Source organism: Coturnix japonica, chromosome 14, assembly GCF_001577835.2.
Source record: "Coturnix japonica isolate 7356 chromosome 14, Coturnix japonica 2.1, whole genome shotgun sequence".
NCBI lineage: Eukaryota > Metazoa > Chordata > Aves > Galliformes > Phasianidae > Coturnix > Coturnix japonica.
The window spans coordinates 1,383,816-1,398,027 of NC_029529.1; the positions used below are offsets into that span (position 1 = coordinate 1,383,816).

Sequence of the window (14,212 nt, forward strand, 5' to 3'; positions counted from 1 at the left end):
TCACCTGTGTGAGCTGCTCGGGGTGGCAACCAAACCCGTGGGGTTTGTAAGGCGAGATGTAGGTTTTGTACTGACTAGCTGTGCATTCAGCTCACATATCACAGTGAGGAGCTCCCAGCAATCCCAGCTGGCAGAGCACAGCACGATGGCATTGCTGTATGCAGGGAGCCCCCTGCTGCACGGTGCACCCACACTGCGTATTCTGTGAGAGCAGAGCTCCCTTCTGGCGTGTTTTAGTCCTGGATTTTATGCAGACAGCTGCACCTGCCTCAGCAGCGCTCTAGGGCAAGCTCCGTGCTGCTGCACAGCCCCCTTTTGCCTTCTGTACGTGGTGACAGCAGCACTTCCGAGCAAATGCATTAGAAACTGTTCTGTTCAGTCTGGGGTATTCCTGAGGCCAGAGAAGCCTTCTAGCAGTGCTCTGCTGTCACTTGCTTGTGGAGTTGTTGCCAGTTGTTGTGCAAAACCCTGTACGTTGTGACTGCTCTGCTTATGTGCGCTGTTGTGGGAGGTGTGTGTGCCGGCAACGAGCGCACTCAGCTCAGGAAGAAGTTTCTGGAGCTTCTGTGTTCCCACATTGGTGTCTTCGATGTAAAATCCCACATCTGTAGTGCTCAGTGAGCTGTCAGAGCCCAGCTCTGAAGGACCGAACGCTTCTGTGACAGCTGCAAGATAACACTTCAGTTTCCACGGAAACTGGTGCTGGCTCTCCGAAATCAAGGTGAAGTGTTGGCTGATCATTGAATAATAATGCTGAGCATTTAAATATGAATTTCTTCACCTTACCCTTTCAATGGCAATAATCGACATTCCTACGGCATCCAGCAAACTCTACAGAAGTCTCATGAATTCCAGGTGTCACAGCTTGGGCTGCATAATCCCCTTTCAGGGAGAGGGCTGGATTCTGGCTCTGACCTGCTGGGATGCAGCCTTCTGCACTGCTGCTAAGTTAAGGGTTAATTTGTGCCCGTGTGCTGCAGGGCTGTTGGTATGTTCTGTTGTTTTCACTGCACATATTCACACCGTAACTCTCCAGAACCATTTTTGTCGTCAGATGCATTTCCTGGAAAACAATTCTCAGTTGCATAAACTTTTTAACTGCTCCCACCCTCACTTATCACAGCGGTGTGATCGCTCTGCCTTTGTGCTCACCGGACTCTGGTTTTGTGTCAGTGAGTTTCATGGTTTTGCTGAACGTTCCTTTTTCCAGGTCATTGATTTCTGAGGTTAACAAACCGATCCTCCCGCCCATCCCTGCTCCGTTCCACTGATCTCCTTGCTGTATCCGGAACTGCTCAATTACCTCGTCTTCAATTTCAGAGGCTTTTATTGAGCCCACAGATCAGCCCTTTGTGCAGGAAGCAGTTTCATATTAGATTCAGGAACATATTCCTGAGAGTATTTCTTACCCTTATACCTCAATTTGTTCAAGTTCTTTAAATTTTCTTGGTTAATTTCCTTCTTGACGTGCCCTTTGAAGTGCACTTTCTCCACTTTTTTTGCAAGAGATGTCCATCTTTCTGACCTCTATTCTTTTCCTCCTGCTCTTGAATAACAGCTTCTACTTTGTGACAGCCTTGGCCTGGTGTGCTGCTGCCCTCCATCTTTCCCACCCTCCTGAATCCCTTCACTGTCGTGTCCTTCAGCCATTCTAGCAGTGAAGGAAGAACCAATGTTCTTTGGAAGGATGTTTGCTCTGTTTTGCTCAGCAGGGACCTGGGAATTTCCCTAGGCCCAGCCTTTATTGGTCACATCACTAAGTCCATGACCCTCATTTTTTTCTGGTCTGTGGGTGATATCCACCTTAGTCAGGCTTGGTGCCAGGGTAATAGGTCAGATGTGTTGGGGAAGAGCACAGAGACCCCAACCAAAGAAGTGACATGTGTGACCTAACACCACGTGAGGCCTTAGGAATAAATTAGGTATTAATGGAAATTAGGGCAGAATGTGTGTCTTGCTCGCTGGGTATCCTCATTCTCTGTCCAAAATTCTCTCTGTTTGAGGTATCTACAACTGATAGTCATTGCTCTCTTGTAGTTACTGCCTTTCCTAGGACAGCAGCATGGAGAAGACTAACTTCACATACTCATTAGCATGTCAAGGTGTTGCTTTCAGGTGTATTATCCCAGAAATGGTCACACTTCTGCCACAGTCTTCTTAAAAAAATAAGGCTAGACTGAACGTCTGGCTCCAGAGAGCCACAGTGCAGTCAGTGCAGGGCTGCTGTCACTCTGCCTTATGATTTTCACATTGGTTTGCATTTCCAGTGCCCAAGGACCATGTAGGCATCTATAGAACACTCTGATATCCCGGAACAAGTTGTGAACCTTTGGCAGCGGCTCAGGTTGCTGGTATCTCAGGAATAAGCAATAAAACCAAGGCTGCTGAGAACAATAGCTTCTTTGCTAGTCTAAGGAGAGGCACATTTTAAACAGTGACTGAATATGACTGAAAATAAGAATTTGACACTGGGGCATGGAGAAGGAAGACAAAGGCCACTGGTCCTAACCAGCAGGCTCGCTTACTTTACAAACATAGCTTCTCTTTATAAAACCAAAACCAAAGCCAAAATCTGTTTGGCCCTGGAGGACTTTTAGACAAAAACGTGGATTTAGTGGATCAGTTGTTACTTTAGGTGATCCTAATCCATTTTGTGCGTATCAATTAGCAAAGCCCCTCTGAGGTTATGTAATTCCATTCACAGAGGAACTGAGATGCTGGGTTTCCCAAAGGAAATGTGGAAGTTGGATGTGTGAAATAAGAACTGTGAAACCTGATGGTAAATCCCTCCCAGTCAGGCAAGCACCTCTCATTCAGTGCATTGGATAAATTATGACAGGTGAAAAACCCCAAGCCCAAGTCAGAGGTGGTAAAAATGTCAGCACTGTGTTTAAGAAAAGAAATGGGCCCAAAGACAGTTCAGGGTAAAAACCTCCAGAGTGCTCTGAAGTACTACATAGCAGGAAGAAAAACATGGCTGAGCAGGAAGCTGATCACAGAAGACAGTCTGCAATGAGCAAGGGGTTTATACAGCCTTGAACACTGACTATGGACTGAGTGTGTTTTGCTGAGCACTTTGAGCTGCAAGTTACTGCTTTGTTGATGTGGAAGTTTTGGTGACCAGCTGGGTGGTAACATAAGAAAAGGAGAAGGAATGTTATGGAAAAAATGCAACTTATTTAGACTGAAGTGGTCTCAGACTGCTGGAGGTGTAGAGTCTTCCACAGTGGGTGCTGCCATCCCACCGGACTCCTGTGAGTAGAGCTACCTCTCCATGAGCAGCTCAGCATCTACTGCAGTCTCAAAGCAGCTCTTAATTAACTTAACAAAGAGGTCTTCTAAGGTGGAGGAAAAAAGACAACATAATTACGTAGTCTGGTTCACTGGAAGCACTGAAGGCTAAAGCCTTTCCCAAGCAGGACAAGTTGGTTCCCTTATAGGCGCCTTGCATTTCCAGTAGTATTTTTACAGCATAAGAAAGAAAGAGAAGTGTGTTTGTTTTAAGTACTTTCTTTTTTTGAAACACATAGCAGAAGGCAAAGAGAAATTACAAGAGGTAGTGAGTTTAGCAAACTGCATAAAATAATCCTTCATACGAATAAAATGCTGCTTTCACAGCTGTAAATGTATACATCCATATAATTTAAAAATACAAAATTTTGCTGTGTTTCAGGCTCCTTCTTTTTCAGATTACATAATGAGACACTCAAGTGCTGGACTTAGCAAAGTGGTTTACCTCATAGCATTGGCAAAAAGAAACCGTGCAGCACTGGGCTTGTAACTCATCACATGTGAGAAAGTTAAAGTTGGAGTTAGTGTAACCAAAGTGCAGCTGTGTTCTTCACACCGTGTACATTTTGACTGGCTTGTAAAAAGAAAGTAGAAATTCATGACTCTCCCTGGCAGCTTCTTGAGATGATCGAAGAAAACATGATCTGCAACATACTTGGCCACAGCCTGACTCTGAATGAGAAGACAGGCTTTTATCGGACAGCGGAGAAAAGTCAAAGTCAGCTACCTGGAAAAGGAACATTAATGAGATTGTTTTCAATTCCAGGCATACCAGTTCAAGTGAAAACAGCAAGAATACTCTGGGTTAGAAATGGCACCTGGTCCTCAACCAGTTTCTATCAGAAATCAATAGATAGATTGAATCAGTCACCGATTGAATCAGTCAACGAAGTTGGTGACTGATTCATACCAGCTGGACACATGGATCGCAGCAGCCCTCCTAGAGGTCCCAGGTCCATTCATATGTACTGTGGCATGTATTACATGTATTAGGTACTTTCCAAAGGGCCAAGAAAGCTTCTTTGATTTGGGATATCATGACCGTTATAAATACAAAAGTGTAAGAAGCTACAGAAAGGAGATGGCATGGCCCCAGCAGAGATGAGGGTCACATACTAAGCTTGGTTGACAAGTTAGTGTCACTTTAGCTAATATAACTATCCTTTTTTACTGTTCCATATCCCTTCTCACCATCCCTCTGCTTTCTTCAATGTAACCATTCTAGGCACAACCTCTGGAAGGCATACTTCGATTCAAGCTCATGTTTAGGAATTTTAACTAACTAGCCATGCTAGCTCTGGGAACTCGAATTGCATTTTTATTTCTCCACAAGCCAGAAGCATGCCTGTTGCTTAAACTCTTTGACAGCTCAAACAGATACCAGAGAAGTGCTCCCTCCCACTCTGTTTGCCTGAGGATGAAAGAAGAGACATAGCTGTAAGCTATCTAATTACTGTCCCAGCTCAAAGTAATACCTCCACAAGGTCTTTCTGTTGTGTGCTACTTCGAAAGGTCACGTAAAGCACCAGTCCTACTGTCACTGAAACCAGGGCGATGCACAGCAGGACAAAGAAGGCTGGCTGGATCCCTGGGAAAGAGCACAAGGGACATTCCAGGAGTGATACAATACACTGAGAAGAAGTAACAGAAGAAAAAGATGTTTTAGGAGAACTTTTCACATTTTTACAACAAAGGATGTGTATGCATCAGGGAACAGATTCAACCCAGATTACTTCAGGTCTTTCTGAAATCACAGAAGTAGGAATACAGGATTGCAAGGGTCAGCTTAAATGGGCTAAAAAAAGCCCCTGTGAGTTACATGTTAGCCCTAACTTCCAAGGGTGTCTGTACCTCTGTCATGACCTCAGTGGGTAGGGAGAAATCTTGATCAGCATCTTCTTCTCAACAGCTGGTAGCCCTCAGCAGAGAGGATTCTACCTCTGTGCCCTGAGTGTACACTACTGCCTCCTGCAGCGAGCAGACCTGCATGTACAGAAGTGCTGGCCCACATGGGAAGTTCTGTAACTGTTCTTGTAACTGTTCTGTTACCACAATCTAGCTGACTCCTAGCCAGGTCCTCTTCATTTGGCTACCTGACCCCTTTCTCAGATTAATCAGAGCCCCATGAGGGCAGCAGGCAGGGGGTGGTCTGCAGGGATTGCTGGCTGGGGGAACAGAAATATGTAATGAAATGGAGATGTAGAGAAAACTACCCTTAATAAATACTAAAAAGAATTCAGGGAGTGCTACAGCCACTTATGCTTTTATACTTATCCTCTCTAACTACAAGAGAGGGAGACTATTTAAACTGAAAAATATGTAATTTAAATCTTCCTGGGGAACACATTAGCTTCAAAACACTCTTGAGACTATGGGTTCAGCAGGATACAAAAAGCTCAGAGCAATTATAGAAAGCACAGTATAGGCTTCCCTTTATGCTTCCAGAAACCCCATGAGCTGCGAATTAATGCATAATGCCCACGACATGCTTGAGACTGTCAGATTCTCGGACAATCGTGAATCTGTGCCCTGCAGCTCACCTGTTGGCCATACTTTTATTTCATGGTAGGTCTGCAGCATCGTCACGCCATTCTGCACTCGGACGCTGAGGCAGTACTGCCCGGCATCACTGAAGGTATGGCTGAGGTTGTAGCAGGAGCCGGTTATCACCACCAGATGGCACTTTTCGCCTTCTAGTGGGATGCACTCAGACTTTATAAGCCAGCATAATGCTAGTGGTGGGCTGAAATGAAATTTAAAAACAAACAAACCACGACAACACGTTAAAAGCTCCAAAATGTTCAGCTAAGATGTGATAAATCACTGGGATAAAACTGTATAACAACTTAGAAAATAATAAGGTTAACCTAACTACAAACAGAGAAATAATTAACAGCACACTTGCTCAGTTCATAGTGTTTGTTCATTGAAAAAAAAAAAAAAAGGGTCTTTCTTATGCTTTTATAACAGCGGTCCTTTCAACTGAAAGCTAAATACCTGTGTGGGTCATAGGCAGGCCATTGTGCATTGCAAGCCTATGTCCTGCTCTAACAGAGATAAAAGCAATCCTTTCTCCCCTCTTTTAGGGGAGTATAGGTTGGTTTTCTTTGTTCTTTTCACAGTGGAGATCACTGTCTGTGCTACTGAAGTACATCCGAGACTTCTGATTTAACCAAAAAAAAAAACAACAAACCAACAAAAGAAAGAAAGAAAAGAATGTAAGTGACCTCTGCACAATGGGCTAACAGTTAGGGTAGTTAAATGACTTGCAAGGATCTTGGTATTCCCTTACAATAACAAAAAGCTTTTTAGATGCTGTCAAGCTCTCTAGGAGCAATCCACATAATGTCTGCGTGCGTTCTCACTGCATTTAGCTGATGCTATTTATTTACACTGTAAGATCCTTGCTCCAACTGATTCTGCTTGAACTCCCCATACACACTATGGACTTTGATTCTGATGACAGAGCTTTTCTTTACACTGTCTTACTGGTATTTTGTTCCTTATCTGCTCAGGGTAGACTCTGGTAAGAAAGCAGCATGCTTATGTGTTTCATAACACATCTCTCAAGCCTTTGTTGTTGATTTTGTCACAAATTGCTGTCACAGCAGTCCCAGCCCTGCTGCTATTGGATAGCTCTGGCAAGCATTGATTGGCCATCTTAAGAGACAAGCCTTGTAGCCTGTAATTTTTTTTAAACCATTCATATTTACTTGCATGCCACCTGCAATTTCCAGTCTGTCAAAGTGCAGTCCCTTTGCTGAATGCAAACTGTGCTGCCCTGTGTATCTGTACCACTCATGTCTTTGATACATGACTGCACTGGGTGCTTCTCCCTCTGTCCTACATCCCTACCAGCAGCCCTGCTCGTTTTTGGTTTGGTTTTGGAAATCCACCATTAGACAAATCCGCTCCCTGTAGCAGAGCACAGAAGAGTTACTTTTCTGGGGGATAAATGACCCTCCATGATCATGGAGATTTTATGGTGAAAGCACTTTCCTGAGTGCTTCAAACATCAGTTAAAATGCTTCTGCTATATGGGAAACTCTCACGTGTTCTAAATACTTTAACTTGAGAGAGCTTGTGGTCAGATCAAGGTGCTCCTGAGTCTCCTACATTCCTACAATGGTAAATGATTAGTTACCAAAGCTGGATTTCTCCCAGCTCATCACACTGCACAGTGACATTTCCCTTTTCCTCTCTTTCCTTGACTCATCTCTCTTCAACAACTTCATTTTTCTCTGGACTTTTCCTTGCAACGATGACTTTAAAAACAAAACAAAGTAAACTGCCCTTCTCTCACTGTGTGGTGCCCCTCTCTTATTCATCTTATGGCAACCTTTACTTTATCATACTGATTTCAGAAACTCACCTCTCCCATGTGCCAGTCAAGGGCTGCTGCTATTCAACAGCACTCTGAATACAGTTTAATTTAATTATGAGGAAATTGGTCAAGGATAAAAATTCAAAAGAGAGTTTTAAAACATCATTGTTTCCGCTATCTTTCTCTGGCAAGTTCTCCTGTAATATTCCATTTACAAAGAGATAAAGGTAACCTTTGCTTTCTATATGAGGATTTGTTGAGGAGATTAACATCTTAACATCCTACTTTTCTGTACAGATGTGGGCTCTGTCAGACTATTACAGTTCATGGTCTTTTAAGTCAAGAAAAAGCAATGTTCAACACTATTCTCTTCAAAGAAAACTTCAACAAACAGTTCTGTGGGGTGCAAGTGACTTTTAAGGAAACGGAGCAGAAAAAAGCTTAGACAAAGTGTTTTGGGGAAAGCAGTAGTGTTTGCTACTTACGTGCCATTGATATGAAGTGATAGACTCAAGTTTTCCATTACGTGAGTTTCTCTGGAGCCCACTACGTTAATGCTTTTAACAGCATCTGAGAGGAAGAAAGCAAGCGTATCACATGAACACAACCTGGTTTCCCAGTACATATTTCATCTCTTAGCCCATGTAGATGTTAGCTGCTTCGCTCATACAAACAACAGCTCCCTCATACCCCAAAAAGAAACCTACCAGTAGAGTTGTTATAAGTTTCCTGAATGCTTTGTGATTTCTTTTTAGAATATAATCAGTTACTTCAATAATCATTGAAGCGCATTATTATGTGTGTTTCCAAATCAATGGAACTTTTATAACACTCGTTTTAACAGATGTATTTTTTTTAGGGATATTCACCATAAATTAAGCAAACAGATCCTCCATAAGTATGAGAAACAAATGATTTGAAGTTTTGAGTATATTTGAGGCTGTTACAAAAGACAGTGAAACTGCTAATGAATGAAACAGCAACAGAAGATTCTAGATTTTTTGTGAAGCAGAATGGTACAAAGTCCATTGTAGAATGCAAACTCTTCACTGAAAAATACTGACCAATTCATCCACTTGAATCAGTGCCCACGTTGTGTTATCACCTTAAAAACCTATCGTCTAGATTGTATTGCTACATACATATAACATCTTATTTCGAGCATGCAAAATGTTTTATAGTTACCCAGCAGCTCCAGAGCAGTGGTAAAATCACCAGTTTTCTGCACAGTTTCTGTTTCGTGTATGATGCTTCCAATTTGCTCCCATTCTGCTATGACTTTGAGATGCACTGTGCGATTCCCCATGGTGGAGTAGTTACAGTAGACAAAGGGCTCCTTGGTAATCTGATAAACTCTGCGTGCAACATGAAAATAAAAACTGCTTTTTATCAAGTACTTGCTTATTTCTGATTTAGCACTGAAAAAGGACTAAGGGTTATTGTATTTTCTTTATAGCCAGTGGTAGCCATGATTCTAATTCTCCTTTATGTCCTTATCAATAAGGATTAACGTCTGTTGCACTTTGTTGGTGTAAAACCAATAAAGCTCTAGTCAATATCAGACTTACACTGTATTTATGCATTTTTAGTAAATGAAATCAAGGATAGTACTAAGGCACTTTATAAAATGGGGTAGGAATAGACAATAAAAGGTGAAAACTATGATTATAACAGTGGACTATAGCTAACTGAAGTACTGAAAAGGCAAAAATAAAAGATTTTGTTTTAAAAGAAAGGAAGATGTAGTATTCAAAACCAAAACCTTATTTTTCTATTTGTGTATGCTTGTTTGTGCTAGACATAAATTTGTACTCAAGAGAAGACAAATAGCTGGACATCTTTCATCCTCCCTGCTGCAGGGTCATACCTATGGACAAAGGCGTGTGCACCATCTCATGCATTAATCAGGATTTCTCTCTAGATGAGCAGCTGAATGAGAAGCACCTTGAATATTCATTAAAGAGCACAAAGTAACCACACCTACCCATCTCCAAAATCCCAGTTGTAGACAAATGAAGCTGACTTGAAGTAATCACTTGGATCATGAAGACAGAAAGAAATCCGTGTCACAGCACCCATAGAAGAGCTAGAACCGTGCTTGCTAAATCTGCTATCTTCTATCTGTGCAATGGTCAGATTCCCTGTGACAAATTCTGCAGAAAATTAAGGTAGACGAAGAACGACAGCATTTATCACTTCCATAGAATACTGTGTGTGCCAATACATGACTTAAAATATACAGCACAGGTCTTTGTGTGCCCCAGTCCAAACACTAAGGTGTATTTTGTATCTATTACTCAGTGATGAGATTACTTGGCCTACGGAAGGTTATACAGTGGGACGAGATGAAGCTTCTAATAGGACTGAGAGAAAAAATCCTGGACCAACTGAGATAGGTAGACTACAGCACAGCACAGCTGGAACAGCGCTGGCTAAAACCACCTGCAATGAAGGCCTACACAGATCCAACTCTGGTGGTGGAAGCCATATTTACACCTGGCTTTAATTTTCTAATGTAAGGAAAGGCAGCAGCAGTTCTGCTTTACCTGTGATCTGAAGCATGGTGACATTCCTTGCAACCGGCCGACATAACCAGCAGTTTCTGTGAGTCACCCAGACAGATACGGGAAAAGTCCCAGGAAATTCACCAGTCACATTAATGACAGAGTCAAACCGCTGCTCGGATTTCGCTATCAGGATCAGAGGAGCATAAATCCAGTTGAAGTGATACAAGTTTGATACAGCGCTGTTGTTCTTCACCCTCAGAGTGGCGTGAACAGTAGCTTGAGCTCCTGTTGTGATGGGACCATTGTTGGTGATTTCTAGCCCATACTCCTCTGTGGATTCCAGAAGCAGGACAAAAAAAAAGAGAAATCTTGTTGTAAATAAGTGCACATTACCCAGCCAGCTGTGGGCTATAAGGTACCTTCCAACCTAGGCTATTTCATGATGAAATGATCTGCTAAATCAAAACAAAACACGACATACACTGCAAGTTCTGAAGTGAGACAGAGCTGGGAAGTGGATCTGGTAGTTCGCTACCCTGAACAGCTTTCTGCCCAGCTGTTCTATCATGGGAGAGCACATGGGCAATACTGGGCAGAGCACGGGGCTGCTGTGGGGTTGCTCACTCTTCCAGCAGCTTAACAGATTGCTCACAGGGACAGGAGGGAGCAGAGGGACCAGCTCATCCCTGCACTGCCTTTCCTGCAGCCCTCTGGCTGGGATGGGAGAGGAGCCCAAAGCATCCATGCTAGTGTCCTCACGCTGTTCCCAGGGTTGCAGGTGCTGAGCAAATCTGGATGCAAATGAATGGTGAAAAACAGTTTTCAGAGAATGGCCCAAACTAGAACTCATCTGTTGCCCTTTTATAGGAACAGCTCTGAGTTCGTTCAGCTTTTGGGCTTCATGGAGGAAACTGTGATTTAATGAAACCAAGCGCTGAGAAGTTCCATCTCTCTAGAAGGTTCAGGACGATCTCAGCTTCTTCTCAGAGAAACTTGGGGAAAAAACCAGCCGCCCCTCGGTTATCTATTGCAGCTCTATCGCAGCTCTCCTTGGAGGCTATCGCCGGGCTTTGCCCACCAAGGTCGCCGCACATCAGCGCCTCCCCCACGAGCACAGCAGCGCTCCGCGGTCCCTTTTACCTCCCCGACCCTCCCCGAGGTGACACCCCATCCCACCCCTCTGTCCCCGCAGCCCTACGCTCCATCTCCCGGGAACGCGGCCCCGTCCCCCCGTTACCCGGTGCCGTGGCGGCGCGGCCGAGCAGCAGCATCAGCATCAGTATCAGCAGTGCGGGCAGCAGCGCGCAGCTCAGCCGCAGCATGACGGGCGCTCACCGCTCCGCTCCGGGCGATGCCCTCAAGGCCGCCCGCCGTACTGCGGCTCCGTCCGTCCGCCCCCGGGGCCGCTCCCCCTCGTCAGCGCCCAACCGCCCGCAGGGGGAAGGTCCCGCGGGGCTGCGCTGCCCGCGGCTGCTGCGAGGCCACGGGCGGGTAGAGCCCAGACGTAAACAGCCCTGGGCTCACTGATCCTGCGGTTGTCAGCCCTGCCCGCCGCAGCTCCGCGACCCGCAGGGCTCCGTCTGACCAGAGCCCAGCTCTGCGCGGTGCGGGCACACCGTTCTCCTGCACCTCAAGCCCTCGAGGAGCGCAGCGTGCGCTGCAGGAGCCCACGGGCAGATAACACGGGGCGGTCCGACGGGCTCCGTCCAGCCGTGCCCCGCACCTGCCGGCGGGGAACTCATCGGCTGTGGCTCCCCCGGCCGCAGCGCTGGGACGGACGCTCCGCGGAGAGGCCCGGTCCCGGCGGGGCCGCACAGCGCGGTACGGCGCCATCCCGGGCGGCCCCGCGCACTGTGCCGGCGCTCCGCCCGGGGGTGCCCGCGAGGCGGGCGGCGGGAGGAGGCGGCCGGAACTGAGCTGAGGCGCTTCCGTTGCGCCCATGCGCTGCCGCCGGGCTCCGGCAGCAACAAAGGAGGGAGCCGGGGGCCGCGGGGCGAGCGGCGCGGGGCGGCGGGCCGGGCCCGGCGGCGGGGAGGGCCGGGGCGAAGCGGCGGGGCCCGGAGTGAAGCCGCCCGCGGGGCGGAGCGGGAGGAGGAAGGGCCGCGCTCCGGCCGCACCGCGCTCGGAGGCCGCGGGGCCGCGGGGAGCGCCGGAGCGGCCGTTCATTCTGTGCCCGTGTCGGCAGGGCCGCTCGGCGGGGATGGGGGCGGCGTGATGGCCGCGCGGCAGCGGGGAGCAGCGGGCGGTGGAGGTAAGAGGCCGTGAGTCGCGGCGGGGCTGGGGCGGGAGGATGAGGATCGAGCGGTGTCTGAGGGCCGCTCTGGCTGCGGGTCGCTGGGGTGGGATGCGGGCGGGTCGGAGGGTGCGGCGTTGGGGCGGCTTTGAGCCCAGTGCTACAGAGGGGACGCGGAAGTTGCAGATGCTGACATGGATCTTGGGACCCCAGAATGGTTGAGTTGGGGGGGGCCTCAGAGATCACCCAGTTCCATCTCTTTGCTGTGGGCAGGGCTGACAGCACCCAAATCATGCAGCAGCTCCAGCTGCCCGTGTGTGCCCTTGGCACCTCCAGGGATGGGGCAGCATAGCTCTGCACAGCGTTGCCAGCACTTCACCAATCTCTTCAATAAAAGTCTCCCCAGCATATAATCTGGATCTCTTTTCTTTTAGTCTAAAACTGTTTTCCCTTATCCTGTCACTACCTATCTGTGCAAAAAGTCAGTTTCCCTCCTGTTTATATGCTCCCTTTAAGTACTGGAAGGCTGCTCTTGGGTCTCCCTGCAGCCTTTTCCTGGCTGTACACCCCTGGCTCCCTCAGCCTGTTGCTGCAGAGAGGTGCTCCTGCTCTCTGAGCATCTCTGTGCCCACACCAACAGCTCTGCATCCCCCCCCCGAGCTGTGGCCCCAGGCCTGGGTGCAGTGCTCCAGGTGAGGCTTCAGGTAGATGCAAAGAGGGCAGATGGGAAGAGCTGGGCTGCCTTGGCTGTTTGGAAGTATGTACCTGTGCTCCTGGGTGCTGTACACACCAGACACTGTTCGTGTGGGCCTGCAGAGGTCCCCCTGTTACTCTAGGAGTGAGATTTGTCCTCTTCAGTATGTCAGATGAATGGGTTTAGGTAATGTGATGACTGCGATTAAACATATATGTAAACTAACACACATACATGTATTTTGTAGGCGTGTCGATCTTGATTTTATGTAGTGAAAGCTGATCCTCCCTCCTCCAAGATGGCATTTGTTTCAGCACAAGGGCCCACAGTGGTGGACCAAACCACTCTGATGAAAAAGTACCTTCAGTTTGTGGCTGCTCTTACAGATGTCAATACACGTAAGATACAGTTTTCTTTTGCATTGTAAGTTGAGTCACAGGATCACTTTTGAATTGGAGGGGACCCTTAAAGCTCATCTAGTCTAACTCCTCTGCACTGAGCAGGGGCATCCAAGTGCTCCATCAGTGCTCAGATCTATCCTCTGAGCTTGGATGTCTACAGGGACAGGGCACGGACACTGCTCTGTGCACCTTGTGCCACTGCCTCACTGTCCTCATTGTAAAAAACATTTTCCTTACATTGATCTAGACTTCCCAGCTTCTAGTTTGAAAACATTTCTTGTGCTATCAGAACTGATTGCTAATAGAGTCATAGGATCATGTTCACTTGTGGTTTGTTTCACCAACATATGATTATTGTTCAGAAAGTTGACACATGTGTGCTCAATTCAGCTTAAATTTTGCTGAAATATTGATTTTTGAAGAAGCAAAGTGATGAATAATGTTTCCTTGAGCCAAAGAGAGAGTGAGGTGTGTGTGTGTCTGGTTGTATGACAGGGATGTTTGTGAGAACTGTGTGCCTTATAGTTTGGCGGTGACAGCTAAACTGATAAGATCTGATTGCTTCTTTCATCACTCAGCCTGGTAACTCGCTTTCGTGGTTTAGCTTTGTATTCATTTATTTTTTGTTTGAATCTCCATTTTCAGCTGATGAAACCAAACTGAAAATGATGCAAGAAGTCAGTGAGAATTTTGAGGTAATTAATAAAAAGAGCTGTCCGGGATGACAGTGTTTCTGGTGCTTCGTGTCTGTCAGTTTGATGT

General features: G+C 46.6%; 2 protein-coding genes across 6 annotated transcripts in view; one reads left to right on the forward strand and one right to left on the reverse strand.

The window, feature by feature from the left end:
• Positions 1-3,492: 3,492 nt before the first annotated feature.
• TMEM130 (transmembrane protein 130) lies at positions 3,493-11,525 on the reverse strand. 2 transcript variants are annotated; one of them, XM_015876803.2, is made up of 8 exons: positions 11,360-11,525; positions 10,162-10,452; positions 9,600-9,768; positions 8,801-8,970; positions 8,101-8,185; positions 5,832-6,034; positions 4,767-4,879; positions 3,493-4,018 (listed from the first exon to the last, which is right to left on the reverse strand). In XM_015876803.2, the coding sequence occupies exons 1-8, from the start codon at positions 11,442-11,444 to the stop codon at positions 3,842-3,844; spliced, it is 1,293 nt and encodes a 430-aa protein (XP_015732289.1). In that variant the 5' UTR covers positions 11,445-11,525; the 3' UTR covers positions 3,493-3,841. The 2 variants fall into 2 exon arrangements, with proteins under 2 accessions (XP_015732289.1, XP_015732290.1); XM_015876804.2 differs by having other exon boundaries at positions 4,767-4,922.
• Positions 11,526-12,191: 666 nt separating this feature from the next.
• TRRAP (transformation/transcription domain associated protein) overlaps positions 12,192-14,212 on the forward strand; it is a 72,963-nt gene continuing 70,942 nt past the window's right edge. For 3 of the 4 annotated variants that reach the window (XM_015876801.2, XM_015876800.2, XM_015876802.2), the window contains exons 1-3: positions 12,193-12,373; positions 13,297-13,447; positions 14,096-14,145. In XM_015876801.2, the coding sequence (XP_015732287.1) occupies positions 13,348-13,447; positions 14,096-14,145 (150 nt within the window). In that variant the 5' untranslated portion in view covers positions 12,193-12,373; positions 13,297-13,347. Of the gene's footprint in view, positions 12,374-13,296; positions 13,448-14,095; positions 14,146-14,212 lie in introns of all 4 variants that reach the window. The other variant, XM_015876799.2, reaches the window with a different exon arrangement.